Genomic DNA, 14,249 nt, shown 5'->3' on the forward strand with positions numbered 1-14,249 from the left:
ACGCGATGGTTGGCTTTTCTACAAAGGCTGACTATGTGTCATGAAGTCGTTGAGGGCAGCTCTTCTCCATGACGCCCATGACGCCATTATTGGTGGTCATAGGGGCATGAATTCGACTTTGGAGAAATTGAAACGACAATATTTTTGACCAAAGATGAGGCGAGATGTGTTTTCATATGTACAACATTGTGATATTTGTCAAAAGGTGAAAGCTCCTCATGGGGAGAAGATAGGGTTGTTACAATCCTTGTTAATTTCTAAGGGATCTTTCCAAGATATTTCGATGACTTTGTCACGAATCTGCCTCCTAGTCCGAGGAAGCGTAATACTTAGTGCTTGACTATAGTTGATAGATTTAGCAAATTTGCTATGCTTATTCCATGCAGGGTCAATGTAACCACCGAGGATGTTGCTGAGTTGTTTATTCGGCATTGGTACCCGATTGGCAGGATTTCTAGGACCATAGTGTCAGATCGAGATGCCAAGTTTACCAATCATTTTTGGAGGGCATTGTTTGATAACTTTGGTACTAAATTGAATTTTTTCAGTACATTTCACTCACAGACGGACGGCCAGTTGGCCTTTGATGTGTTGAAGTGTTATGTCCATGATCAGCAAGGTAAGTGGGAATCATATTTGCCTTTAGTTCAAGCTGTTTTGAATGATTCTTTTTCTTCAGCTATTGGCAGGACTCTATATGAGACAGCGTTTGGAAGACCATTCCAGTCGCTATTAACCAGAACCTAGTCTTCAATACCTAAAGGGAACAAATTGACGGAGTCTTACCGGGAGATTTTGGAGTCAGCAAAGGATAGATTGGCTAAAGCGCAAGAGGCCTACACTCGACAGGCCAATAAAGACCGAAGGGATATGAAGTTTTCAGAAGGTGATTGGGTTTATCTTTGGATTATGAAGCAAAGGTTGAAATAGGTGGGCAAGCGATGCCCAAAGTTGTCTTTTAAGAGCTTCGGACCTTTTCCCATCCAGAGAAAGATTAACGAGGTTTCAATGAAGTTGAAGCTACCTCCGAGTTGGACTATGCACGATGTGTTTCACGTTGGTTGGTTAAAGCCATATCCAGGTCCGATCCCTTCAGAAGTTAAAGACGAGGCGGAACCAGATATCATTGATAAAGTTGAAGTTATGGTTCCAGAACATATTGTTTTGCACCGCTTCAAGCATGGCTCAGGCCGAAGACTAAAACAGTTCCTTACAAAGTTTCAGGATTGAGGGACCCACAAAGCGGTATGGCTTGACAAAGTTTTTTTTGACGACTATCCGACGTTATCGACAGATTATTTGGAGGCTATGAAACTTTCGTCAAGTTAAGCAGAAGGGGATGTCACGTGCATCCCGCACTTGGATGCCATGTAGACATATTTGTATAGAAGGTGTAGGACCTAGGATGGAAAACTGGTCCCATGTGAGCCCAGTCCAAGACGAGTCATCCAGGGTCCCACTCCAGTCATCCGAGGTCAGGTGTGCATTGTCCTGCACATGCGTCCAAGGTCAAGTGTGCATTGTCCTGCACATGAAATAGTGCCACTCCGCGCTGTGAGTCTCCCTCTGGAATGATGTCAGTGGTTCTGTGTATTTGGTATGATACTGGATGCCAGACTACTGTGTAGACAGTTAGGGTTTGCATATAGAAAAGGGGCCAGCCCATAGGGCTACCCCAAGGATAGATGTGGGCATAGGGGAGGTGTAGAACCACCCCCATAGGGGCCAAGAAGGCCTTGGCTGTGCCCACCAGCCATGTAAGGGCTGTAGGCCAGCCCTAGGGCTCCTGGACAAGCAGCCGACAGGGTACATAGCCCCTAGAGGACTGTAGACCAGGTATGGGGCAGCCTGTGTGTGGGCTGCTCAGCAGCCAAAATCTCATGCGCATGGTGGCCAGCACCCATATAAGTAATGCGCAGCAGTTTTTAGCATTAAATGCTGATTTTACAGGTCGTGAGGCATTTTTAGACAGCCGACTGGTTTTAATCCAGCCGACTAGCATTAGTGAGGGGTATAAATACCCATTGCATAATTCAGTTCCAATCATCTCATATTTCACCAAGAGCTGAAGCTGATCAAAGGGCCAAGACAGCCAAGGATAAGCTAACGCAGAATGGGTGAAGGATTGAAGGTCAAGGGCAGAGGATTCTCCTCAGCCAAGAAGGTTCAGGTTCAGTCTTTTATTACAATTTTGCAACATTCGTGGTGGGGGCCCTACAGAGGGTATTTGGGACCTACATTCAGTATTGTGCGTTAATTTCGTCGCGACAAGTGTGCTGTTTTTCTGAACATTGAAGTTACCGATCTTCCCCGAAGCTTCCGCATGTTACATTTTGCAACCCAAAAAATAAGAGAATATAAAGTTAAGCCTTCCACATTACCTCAGTTAGAATGTCCTAAAATCTTGTACATGCTCCTCTTCTGAGGCACTTTCAGAGAGTAGTGAACATTCATGCAGGTTCTACGGCATGGTCAAGCTAATGTAGCTCACATTGCTATCCCAATTTATTGCATTGCTATCTCAATTTAAGCTTACAATGTACAGTTATCATGACTTTCTCATTGAAACAATCGATCACAGCCACCTATGTCAGCAGTGAATCAATACCAAAGAAATTTACAGTTTGCTTCTTGTCAAAGAATGCTGATTCATGGTCTTCACTCGTGATCGCAAGACATGTTTTTGAATCTTTCCTGTTGCTGTCTTAGGTAATGGTCCAAAAACTACAGACTTTGGGACCATAAATTGTGGCATATTCGAGCGGCAGAAGTTAATAATGTCCTTGACCTGAGCAGAAGACTCTTCAATCCCCTGTTTGAGTGTGACAAATGCACATGGAGACTCCCCCCATTTTTCATCAGGCTGTGCTACGACGGATGCTTCAAGCACATTTGGGTGTTGATAGAGAATACTCTCCATTTCCAAACTGCTTATATTTTCTCCTCCAGATATAATAATGTCTTTCTCTCTGTCTTTGATTTCAATGTAGCCATCAGGATGCTTTACACCCAGATCACCTGTGTGAAACCATCCCCCTTGAAAGCATTTCTTTGTTGCTTCTGGGTTTTTCAAATAACCTTTCATAACTATGTTTCCACGCATAACAATTTCACCTATAGTTGTTCCATCTGCAGGAACAGGAGTAACAGTGCCACTGCGAACAACATCAAGACCTTCCATCCCAGTAGAACGCACACCCTGGCGTGCTTTAAGCCGAGCCCGGTCCTTCAAAGGCAGGCTATCCCATTCATTCTTCCATGCACAGATTGTGGATGGGCCATATGTCTCTGCGAGGCCATAAGCATGTGTAACTTTAAAACCCTCCATCTCCATCTTTTCCAGAACAGAGGCAGGAGGTGCTGCCCCACCTGTCATAACCTGCACACCCGCTTTAATAGGGATTCTATCAGAAGCTGATGCATTGATAATGGTATTGAGGAGAATAGGGGCACAACAAAAGTGTGTCACGCCATGTTCTGCAATAGCTGAATAGATTTCCTTCGCTGTCACCTGAAAAAAGTTCAAACACATCTGCTGTTAAGTTTTATGATTAAGGATTTATCCATGCAGTCAGGCAGAGAATGGGTACTTTCCAACTAATTGCAAAGACACTAAAATATGACTATCAAAATACAGATTTTCTTGATAAATGGAACATTAGCATAAGAAGTATGTTCTGAGACCAGTCTGCATCACATAATGGTGCAGATTGAACCACCAAAATGGATAAGGCAAGTTAGAATGTGAGACTAGACATAACACACTTTTCATCTTTGGCATCCACTACCACCGTCAAGCCCAGGGGAACCCTTGGCACTTGCAGCCCTGTCCCTTAAATTTTCACCACCTCTCTTACTGCAAATCTGTCTCTACCTTGTTCATTGCTCGATGTTTACCTCCACAAAACTTGGAATGCTTCACTCCTACTCACCTCCTAGGCAGATTTTGATAACCTTTGACCATCCAGCAGTGGTCACTCTCCTACTTCACGTTTGGGCAACTGTATGTAGATGAGCATCACGTGAAGACTGATTTTACCGTCAGGAGTGTGCTGGCCTGTTCTTAATTTTCTTTTACTTCTTTACTCTACAGACGGGTATTCACGACTTTCCAATTCTCAACAGTGGTATCTACTGATGAGCTCTAATCTGAAAATTTTCTAGGAGTTATGAGAATCAAATGAAGGCTGATTATGCTCTTGGGCTGCTGCTCACTGAGTTATTCAAGGCTGAATTGACTGATTCTTTGGATGGAACTAAGTTCTATAATTTTCAGATTTGAATGTTTGATAGTGTGCTACGTCTGTTTGGTCTAAATGGCACTGATCTTTCTCCAAGGCTCAAGCATATGTGTGAGTAGAGGATTCCCATGCGTAGTGACCTGCACAGCCTGTTCAAGCTCCCCCCCTACACATTTTCAAGGGGGGATCCCAGCGCTCCTTCTGCATGTTCAAAATGTGAAAGGTGCTGGGTGGATGCGAATAGCTAGCCAGCACTGCATACGCGGTTCCACACTCTATTGTTACTTAGTGCAATGAACTATGTGTAATCAGATTATGGATCCAAGGATCCACAAGGTGTTACAGGTACACACAGATGCACTTGAACACTGCATGATGGAGCGCAAATAAGCCACCCCAAAAGATGCAGGACTGGGCAGGTAGACAGAGAAGTGCAAAGGGCTGCCCAACCCGGAAATGGGTGCTCTGGACAGCCCAAGGGGCAGTTGGGCCAGTTTTTAGGAACTTTAAGGCAGGCTGAGTGCTACACGAGGCAACCCACTCACATAGTGCAGGGAAATCCATTTTGTCTTGTTCTCTCCCCCAATCATACACTCACTTCCCTGTTTTACAACCTTCCCCCCTCATACAGTTTGGTTATCCTTGAGTTCTCCACTGCATCCTGAAGATGTAAATGCACAATCTTCAGTAACGTGGCCTACATTCAGAAAGCCACAGAGGATGAACACTCCTACCAAGCAAACTATATGATGTGGAAATTATTACATGATCCAAATGCACATTATGACAGGAACACATGACACACAATTGTCCCAGCTAACACTTGGCCACAATAAACTGTAGTATTACCTGCCGCAAACACACATTCGTGCCCGCAATAGCAGCGACACCCCAAGAATAGGACCAGCCATTGCAATGAAAAAGAGGCAGTGTCCAAAGATAAACACAACCATCTGTCACACCCCAGATGAGGCAGTTCACAAGTGATGCTATATATGCTCCTCTATGGTTGGTGACAACCCCCTTGGGATCAGATGTAGTGCCTGATGTATAGGAGAGGGAAAGGCTTGCCCACTCATCTTCTGGAGGAATCCATGCAAACGACGGGTCCCCCGATTGTAAAAAATCCTCATACTTTTGTGCTCCCTTCCTTAGAGCGGCAAGAAGAGAAGCTTTCGGGCATTTATCATCTTCGATAACAATTAAAAGAGGTTGCTTGAAGTTATCCCCCTCCTCCTTTGCCAACATGAACAGAGCCTTGTCAATTAAAGCAAAGAACTCTTGATCTACCAGGATGACTTTGGTAGCAGCATGATGCAGAAGAAATGAGATGGTGCGGGCGTCAAGTCGAATGTTTATACAATTTATGACAGCCCCTGCCATGGGGATACCAAAGTGAGACTCATACATGGCTGGGATGTTGGGTGCAACCACAGAGACCTGCAGGAAAAGAAGATCATTAGTGCTCAAAGACCAATCTCTTTCCTCCAAGCATCTTCAGTCATGTAGGATGATCGTGTGAAGCATAGCTCTCTCTTGCATTTTTGAGCATGTACAGTAATATATTTTATGGTGCAGATTTTGGGGGAAAAAAAACCCCCGAATTATCAAAATGGTGCAGATTTTGAATTTAAAAGCCCAAATAATCCAAATGGAGCAGATTTTGAATTAAACCCGAGTAATCGAGATGGTGCAGGATTCGAATTTGAGTGCCCAAATCATCCAAATGGTGCAGATTTTGAATAAAACCCAAGTAATCGAAATGGTGCAGATTTGAATAAAACGCAAATAATCGACACTTTCGTTTGTTAATGATGGTTTTACGGGCATGAGCAAGGGCAAGAGGCGCTATACACAGACCGTGTCACCAGCCGAAATGGAAGATTGAATCAGGGCAGAGGCGAGGCGACGGCATCGCTCGAAAGTCTGCGCCCACGAGTACTTGTTGGGCCCATAAACGATGGAGGCGCGGTCTGGATAGACTTGTGCTGCTCTCTCTATAAATTGGATGGGCGTGAGGGCTGTGTAATTGGCTGCGCACTTATCAAGCACCATCGCCATAGCTCTCTGAAACAGAGTATTCACTTCCTCAGCCAGAAAGAACACATGGTTTTCCCCTGCACAACGAAGCACTTTATACTTTAAAACGAGAGCGATGCAGCTGCGAGCAAGAACCAGCTCGATCCATCACTGCACAGGACAAAGGGATTCCACACTTTTGCTTACCAAGGGCAGTAGTGTTCCTATTGTAAAAAACAAAAACTCTAGTTACGAAGTGACTAGATCACTATTCCCATAAAATTTCTCACCAACCTTTAAAATTTTGAAGTTTTTTTAAATAATTACATATTTTTTCAACTAAAATATAACATGCCTTTAATTTTAAAAAACTGAAATTGTAAATTTATAAATTTACAGGTGAAAATAAAAACATTACAAGTGCATACAGTTTGCGAGTTCTGTGTGAACATCATCACTTGAGCCCCCTCACTATCTAGACAAAAACATTTCAAAATCTACACATCAATTGCTAAATTTTTTAAAATTAGCCCTTGATTTCAAAACTAACTAGAATTTCAACCAAAATTTCCCAATCTTGGCTATGAAAAATGCACTACATAACTTCTTTTTTTTCATTTTATATTCCTCTAATATCACAAGTATGATTTGATACAAATTCCTTTTCAGGTGATAACTTAGATTTAAGATTATCTAAATGAATAATAAATTCTGTATTGATAATTGTCAGGTCATCTTCGATGCTATATTCCTAAATGATTTCCTATCGTTTTACCATGAGTCAACAACAACAAATGTTTAGAGTAAAAACTTGAGTATTGCCAATAGGAATCATGACAAAACACTCTTCATAATCTCGTATTCAGATTTTCGACCATTCTTCCTCTGTTTTGTTGTTGAAGATTCGCAACAATGTCTAGAATAAATTTAAATTTCATTCTAAGATACAAGCTAGTCGGATACACTTTGCCATAAGTCGTAGTAGTTCTAATGGTTGATAAGGATTATGAGGAGATGTCCGAGCCATTTCGATTTGAAAAAGATATGCTAACAATAGAAACTTTCAAATGTTTTAAGATTAAGAATCAATAAGGAATTCTTCTATTAGTGTGGATTTGGTCTCGAGTGAGAGCTTAATGAAAGCTCATTTGGTTTAAATTTACATATATAATATAAAGAAAATAAACTAAACTTTTACATCTTGCCAAAGATAATAAACACAATTAAACTTCACTACAAAATGATTGTTGACACATTTAAGATTTAAACATATAGGCATGGGTCTCTTCTATTGACTTATCTACCATGTGAATTCGCTAAAGTTAAGGAAAAAGTTTAATAATTTATCCCTCATCTACCTATCAAAATTCAGAATTCCTAGATATAGACTTAAGACATTTCCAAGAAAAAGTTTAATGTAGTAGAAGTCTGAGCATAGGTATAGTCACTTAAAGTGGAAAATGATCATGGTAATGGTCTCTAACTTTGTCATGCGTCAAAATTTTCAAAACAGCTTTTAAATGACAGGGGTTTGGCAATAAATTTTGAAATACCAAATTTCTATGGGGGTCTAGCCTTGTGGTGGATCCATGTATTACCATATGTGACTCATGGGGATTCAAATGATCCTTAAGTTTGCCTTTTGTTATCAGCATGGTGCCCCTACCATCCAAAAATGGAGCATTCGACAGGAGGATTTTTCAAAATATAAAGGGAGTCATGTGAAAGTTCTCCAAGGATATCTATCTAAGAGATTATTCATTCATCTCAATGATTTCCTCTCAGGAATTTCTCCTTTTCTCTCCATATGCTGGCCTTAAAGTGACATTAACACTTAATTGCTTGAATTTCTCTCACAATTGATAATAGCCAAAGTTAAAAACTCGTAAGGCCTTAGGAAAGTATTTTCATAAGGTATAAAGAAAAAGGAACTTTTAAACTTACAATAAATATGGTTGCCATTAGGTTTCAAGCTATTTTAGAATTATTTGTCTCAAATATTGGATCCGGTATAATTTTATGATACCAAAGAGGATTGGAAATCCGGTATAATTTTATGATACCAAAGAGGATTGGAAATTGTCTCTGGGAAATAAGGTCGTATGAGTGATCAACAAGGAGTAATGAAAGATTACTCGCATGTCTCTTCTTCTTCTTCTTTTTTTGGGGAACATAAGATAGTTATATTTATAAGATAAGAGCAGCCATTTACAAAAGACCTCTTTTTACAACTGTCATACCCATCCTACTTAGGTTACAAATTTGGTCCCACCTCTCCCCCTCCCAAACAAAGAATGAATGTTCCCAAGATACATGATAACCCAACTGCATACATGCCACAAGCAAAGAGTCAGTAGTGAAACCCTTGGGAATATGCTCATCCATGTCATCCTCCTTAGTCCATATCTTCACATCAGGTCTCATGCCAATAGGGTTCTCAATCAAGGCCATAAATGTATAAATCGGCTGCTTCTCCTTCAAATACCATCTTCTAGTTTTAGGCCCAAACTTTGGGTACCTTGTCTTCAAGTCTTTCCTAGTGTAACCCTGACACATGTCAAAATTTGTTAGGTTACCCTAGTATATACTAACATCTCGACAGCCTAAAAGTAACTCAACCTATCCCAGCTTGTAAGGCCTGAACTATCTCAACAAAAAAAATATCATTCATTTTATTTACATAATATACAGACCAACGTTGATGCACACATCTATACATCAGCTTTATCACATCCAGCCCCCCTAATTTGACCCTTTTTGAAAAACCAGCGAGTTCCTAGAGTTCCACATCTCCCATAGGCAACAATATCTACTAAGACTAAATACTAGATTAATAACCCCCTTCCACCCAACCTAAGAGCAATCCCAACAGTCACCCTGCCTTCTTAAACCTTTGTTATTAAATTTCCTAGCTATTCTTGCATCACGCTGAGCCAGGGGAGGGGTAAATTTGTGAATCCACCATATGCCAAGACTGAAGAAAGAGTTCCCTGATAACCTAGTACATCCATCCTACTTTATCGAGCCCATCACTTCCTTCCAATTTAGGCATAAAAACTTACAAAAGGGGGAACTCATAATTTTCAAAGGAGCATAGAACAACAACTTAGCGTTCCAATCCAGCCCAAGCCACCTACCTTTGAAGTGGACATTGCACTCTTTAATCACTTCTCTAACCATCTTGCCCCCCACGTCACCTCTTTCTTCTTCCAATGGCACTTTCTGAAATCTATCACATGACGACAAAGAAACAGAATGTATGCATTTAAAACTATGTTAGCAATGAGCACCCTATCATGAAAGGGTACCCTAATCCCTTCCCATTTCTTTATCTTATCAAGGAATCTTTCAACTACCCAATTAGTTACATCCTTGCTTGTCACCCCAACTCCAAAGGGAACCCCAGATGTCTAATCATATATCCCTTCTTTATAACCTCACACCCCCATCTTCCCATGTCAAAGTCATCCTCCTCAGTTAAGCTTATAATCCTGGATTTGTGAATGTTGCATCTAGATTCAGAAGCATCAGTAAACAATTGAACTATCTACAAGGCATACTTTAGATTATCATTATCATCCTTCAGGAATAATGATAATGATAATCTAAAGTGAATCATCAACAAAACACTGAATCACCAACTGCTCCCTATTCTTCAACCTCAGAGCCTAGCCACCAAAGCCTCTCTCAAAAGCATCCTCCAGAGCCACAATTAAGGCATGAGAGGCAATGGCAAATAGCAAAGGGGCCAAAGGACATCCCTACCTCACAGATCTTTTGATTTCAAATCCCCACACTAATATTCCATTTAGCACAACAGCTTGGAATGACCTCCAATAGTGAGAGTGTATATGCTGGTGGCCATCCTGCTTCTAAATACCAGCTTTTCCATGACCCTGGCTACAAAGGACCAGTGGACCCTGTCATAAGCATTCTCCAGATCCAATTGAAGGTTGTTTTGGGTACTTAAGGGCTTATACCACACACGTCATTGCACATATGTCTTTATCCTTCTTTGAAAGAAAAATTATAGCCGATGAAGTAGGATGGACAACCAATCTTGCCCGTTCAAGCCGTGGTCATTAAAAAGAATAGTTTATGTTTAGCTCAGCTCTTATTAACTTAAGGTTAAAGAATACATAAATAAGCCTAGATAACATTAGGCTTAAAAGATCTTAAATAGAATAAAATTTAAAACTTTTTGAAATGTCATATGAGAAAAATAAAACCTTTTGTTATAGGTTTTATGGAAAATCCAAGAAGCTTTATAGTACAACTTTATTATGGTCTAATTATCTCCAAGTGTCTCTTAGATCTTCTTGTTAGGTTTTATGAGAGGTATTTTATCCTATTAATCAACAATTAAAACCTTCTTTCGTGCCGACTACATAGAAGCATGAGGTTCGATTTTTATAAAAGTAATATTTATATATATTGTATATAAGGGTCATAAAAGTAACACACACACACACACACACACACACACACACACACACACACAGAGAGGATTAAATTAAGGTAAAGCGAATGTATATATATTTTAAATACCTAAGGCTTGATTTGCCTTAGGTTAAGGTTTTTATTAGGCTTTTGTATTAAGCATTTAGTAAACTAAAGAATATACCTTTAGTGAGGCTTTATAAGCCTTTGCAACTAAGGCTTAGTGAAAAGCCTAGATTTTTTTTTCAGCCTTATAGGCTTAGTCCCTTAGGCCTTACCACCCACCCCCAAAAAAGGGCACGCCGCAAACTATTAAAAGAAAGAAAGGACTGTTAATGAAAGGAAAGAGGTGAAACTGCAACTTTGCCGAGTTCACATATTGGTGATTACATCCATGATAGACGATTGGAGAGAGTGGGATTGTAGTCCAAAACCACTTTTCTGAAGGAGGACGTGGTTTTTTCTTGAGAGGTGGTAATAATTTAGTAGTGGTTTTTGAAAGATTTAAATGGATTAAAGCTTTGTTTTGAGATTTTAACTCTTGGACAAACTTTCCCTTCTTTACCCAAGGGTTACAAAAATGTTTTTTCCTTTTTACGTCAAAGTTATGGAGTATAGTATCTCTAGTACCTTCCACAGTTAAAGTCTTGCAAGTATGTATGATAAATTTCAAAGCATGAAAAACATTAAAAACATGAGAGTTTGGGTTTACCTCTCTTCGAGTAAAATTTCCAAAGTAATTTTTGAAGTATAACCTTCTTTGAGTGTGAACACCTATGGCCTTGTATATATACCAATTTATCTCATAATACAAACGACCTTCCCATTTAGCAATTTGAGCCTTGCTCTTGCTAGTCCTCTCTCTAATCACCTTCTTACTTCATGCTAGTGAGTTTGAGTGAGGAAGTGTGTATGTGAGACGTGAGGAGAGGTCCCTTACACATGGAGATGGAGCTGCGCCAGAGTGGCAACAGATGTGCGAAGAAGTAGTGAAGGAAGGAGTTCTCCACATGGGAGGGTAGCATCCTAAGATCAGCTTATCGTGACTAACACCCCACGACACTAAGCTTTGCTATTTCTTTTGGAGTCTTACCGAAGGTGAAGAATTCTCAGTTGTGTGTGTTTTCATATGTTCATGTGGGTAGTTAGAAAGCAAAAAACATTGTTTCCATATGTTCATGTGGGTAGTTAGAAAGCATTGTTTCCTGTTATTTTTGCCTCAAATCACTTGTAGGTTGCTATTTTGTTATGTTTTTAGCATGCAATTCATGCTGCTTGGGATTGCTTAGAAACATTCAGGATTTGAGTTTGCTTCAAAAATCTCTAGATTTGGTTAATTTAACCTTTTTTTGAGCATTTAGAAGAGGATTTATGCAGAAACATAGAGCTTAATTATCAATTTTAGGGATTTAATCTTGTTTTTTTATGGTTTTTAATTAGTAAGGGTGCTTAGCAATTGAAATAAGAACCTTAATCACTCTCTCTCTCTTCACTCAACCACCTCCCCACCTTTTTTAAAATAAAAGAAGACAATTATTATATTAGTACCTTAGGGAGTGTACCGTTATGTATCACGTGCATTCTTATTTGTGAATTATTTTATAAATAAAATGACCCGTTTTTCTTTATAGACTTACGATTTTTTTTTATATGCTCTTATGTGTGTGTGAAGTGCGTGTGTGAGAGCATATCTTGATACAGAGTTCTACACCCACTATTGGGCACTAATGACGTTAGTGGGGATGTCGTAGTATCTAGTCCATATTATGCATAATGGAGTTGATACTTATATAGTCTTGTGGGTTGACTACCATGAGTATATAACATGCACGTTCCTAAAAGGTAAATTTGGGCATGTTCATGGATTCATCTAGGTATATATATATATAACCTCTTCTATAAATATATTTTGAATTTTTGAATTAAAAAACCCCTTCATTCAAACTTGCATGCTATACATACATTTTTCCGGTGATTAATACTTACCTTCTCTCTCTCTCTCTTTCTCTCCCTTTGCTCGGCCACCTCTGCCGCCTTGTTTCTTAATAAAAGAGCACGGTTACTATATGAGTAATTGTCTTCTCTTTTTCTCTCTATGTCTGGACTCTGGTACTCACTTTTGTTCGGCCACCTCCCCACCTTTTTTAAATACAAGAAGACGGTTATATAATATTAGAAATAAGAGCGGGTCACTTTTTTAAAAAAAAAAAACAGGGATTTTGAATTAGAAAAAAAAAAGGGACTGACGATTACATAGCAGATACGGGCTGTGCCCTTTCAAAAAGAACCATAAGAACGCGGTTATATTATATTATTTTTTAAAAAAGGAGGCGGTGTATTATATTAGAAATAAGAGAAGACCGTTGCATTAGCGGGTGTTCCCACGTTGCAGCGTTTGCCATCTGTGGTGACGGAAGTAGACCAACGACGCCACACTTGCGCCCTTCGACGCCACGCAACATAGCCGCGGCACCCCGGACTCTCCGCGCCAACGCCGATGTGCCTGGCGCCAAGCACATGTTTTGCGGTCTGTGATCTTCGTCCGCCCAACGATTCGGCAACCCCGCCGACTGCAAGTTCTGTGAATTCCGACCCTCTTGTGAATATGTGCGTCTGCACCGCTCTACCTACACACGTGCATTTTCGTGCAGTGAGCGCGCCCCCCACATGTGGCACTCATGACCACCTGTTTGAAGCCGTAGATTTCTCTATTAAAAAGGGAGACACCGGAAGGGGACGTCATACATTTCTCTTTCGTAATTAAAAAAGGAGACACCGGAAGGGGACGTCATACATTTCTCTTTCTTAATTAAAAAAAAACTAAATCTCTCAATTTTATATGCTTTTTTTTTCTCTTTTGGGCTTGGAGGGTTGGCATCGACTAGGTAATTGGCAGAAGCAGTACGCACCTTAATGAGTGTTACGATCCCATGGTACGATTCATCAAAGTTGGAGAACTCTTCACCTTGTAGCTACAGCTCCATGTCGCCTTGACAAGCTACCTGCCCATTAATGGCTGCCCAAAGCTTCTCATCACTTTGCCTTGTATTTGGTTGCGGATCGGTCCTAAACTAACCACTTATCCTAGACTATCTACATGATCCACTTCTTGGCAACACCTTCACCACCGGCTTGGGATGCGAGGATGTGATCACAATTAGGAAGGAAGGTATGCTAACCACTCCATCGGTTAACATACCCTACTTACCACCATAAGGCGCTTCACCATCTTACTCGCGCGAATGGACACTCAACTTTTGTAAACGATGCTAGAATATAGGGAAAGTCTACATACTAGTAAGAGACTGGACCATTTTTAAGCTTGGCCAGTCTAGTGTGAAAGCTAGTCATTTGTATATAAGTCTTTTTTGACAATAAGCAATATACACAAGCATTCCCTTGAAATAGTTTTCTTGTGAGATCTTCTTCTTGCATGTGTAACCAAGCTACCTCACACGCTATCACCGTAGCTCCTCTGTACTCTGCCTCTGTGCTCGACAAGGCAACTGTGGGTAGCTTCTTGTGCTGATCCATGTCATAGCAGCACTC

The 14,249-nt window shown here is 40.5% G+C and overlaps 1 protein-coding gene across 2 annotated transcripts; it reads right to left on the reverse strand.

Moving 5' to 3' along the window:
- Positions 1 to 2,353: 2,353 nt before the first annotated feature.
- Positions 2,354 to 6,502, reverse strand: LOC147611985 (acetate--CoA ligase CCL3-like). 2 transcript variants are annotated; one of them, XM_086783834.1, is made up of 4 exons: positions 6,468 to 6,502; positions 6,102 to 6,358; positions 5,091 to 5,681; positions 2,354 to 3,511 (listed from the first exon to the last, which is right to left on the reverse strand). In XM_086783834.1, the coding sequence occupies exons 2-4, from the start codon at positions 6,300 to 6,302 to the stop codon at positions 2,618 to 2,620; spliced, it is 1,686 nt and encodes a 561-aa protein (XP_086639960.1). In that variant the 5' UTR covers positions 6,303 to 6,358; positions 6,468 to 6,502; the 3' UTR covers positions 2,354 to 2,617. The 2 variants fall into 2 exon arrangements, with proteins under 2 accessions (XP_086639960.1, XP_086639961.1); XM_086783835.1 differs by lacking the exons at positions 6,102 to 6,358; positions 6,468 to 6,502 and adding an exon at positions 5,916 to 6,081.
- Positions 6,503 to 14,249: the final 7,747 nt, after the last annotated feature.

The sequence above is a fragment of the Cibotium barometz genome, chromosome 46, assembly GCF_041138505.1.
Source record: "Cibotium barometz isolate CiBa-2024 chromosome 46, ASM4113850v1, whole genome shotgun sequence".
Taxonomy (NCBI): Eukaryota; Viridiplantae; Streptophyta; class Polypodiopsida; order Cyatheales; family Cibotiaceae; genus Cibotium; species Cibotium barometz.

What these genes read in the sequence shown, in the direction of transcription:
- LOC147611985 (XM_086783834.1), bottom strand. Translation starts at nt 6,302, where the DNA reads ATGGCGATGGTGCTTGATAAGTGCGCAGCCAATTACACAGCCCTCACG. An exon ending in CCATTTCGGCTGGTGACACG is followed by an intron (nt 5,682 to 6,101) that starts GTCTGTGTATAG and finishes CTTTTCCTGCAG; the next exon opens with GTCTCTGTGGTTGCACCCAA. An exon ending in CGAATGTGTGTTTGCGGCAG is followed by an intron (nt 3,512 to 5,090) that starts GTAATACTACAG and finishes AACTTTTTTCAG; the next exon opens with GTGACAGCGAAGGAAATCTA.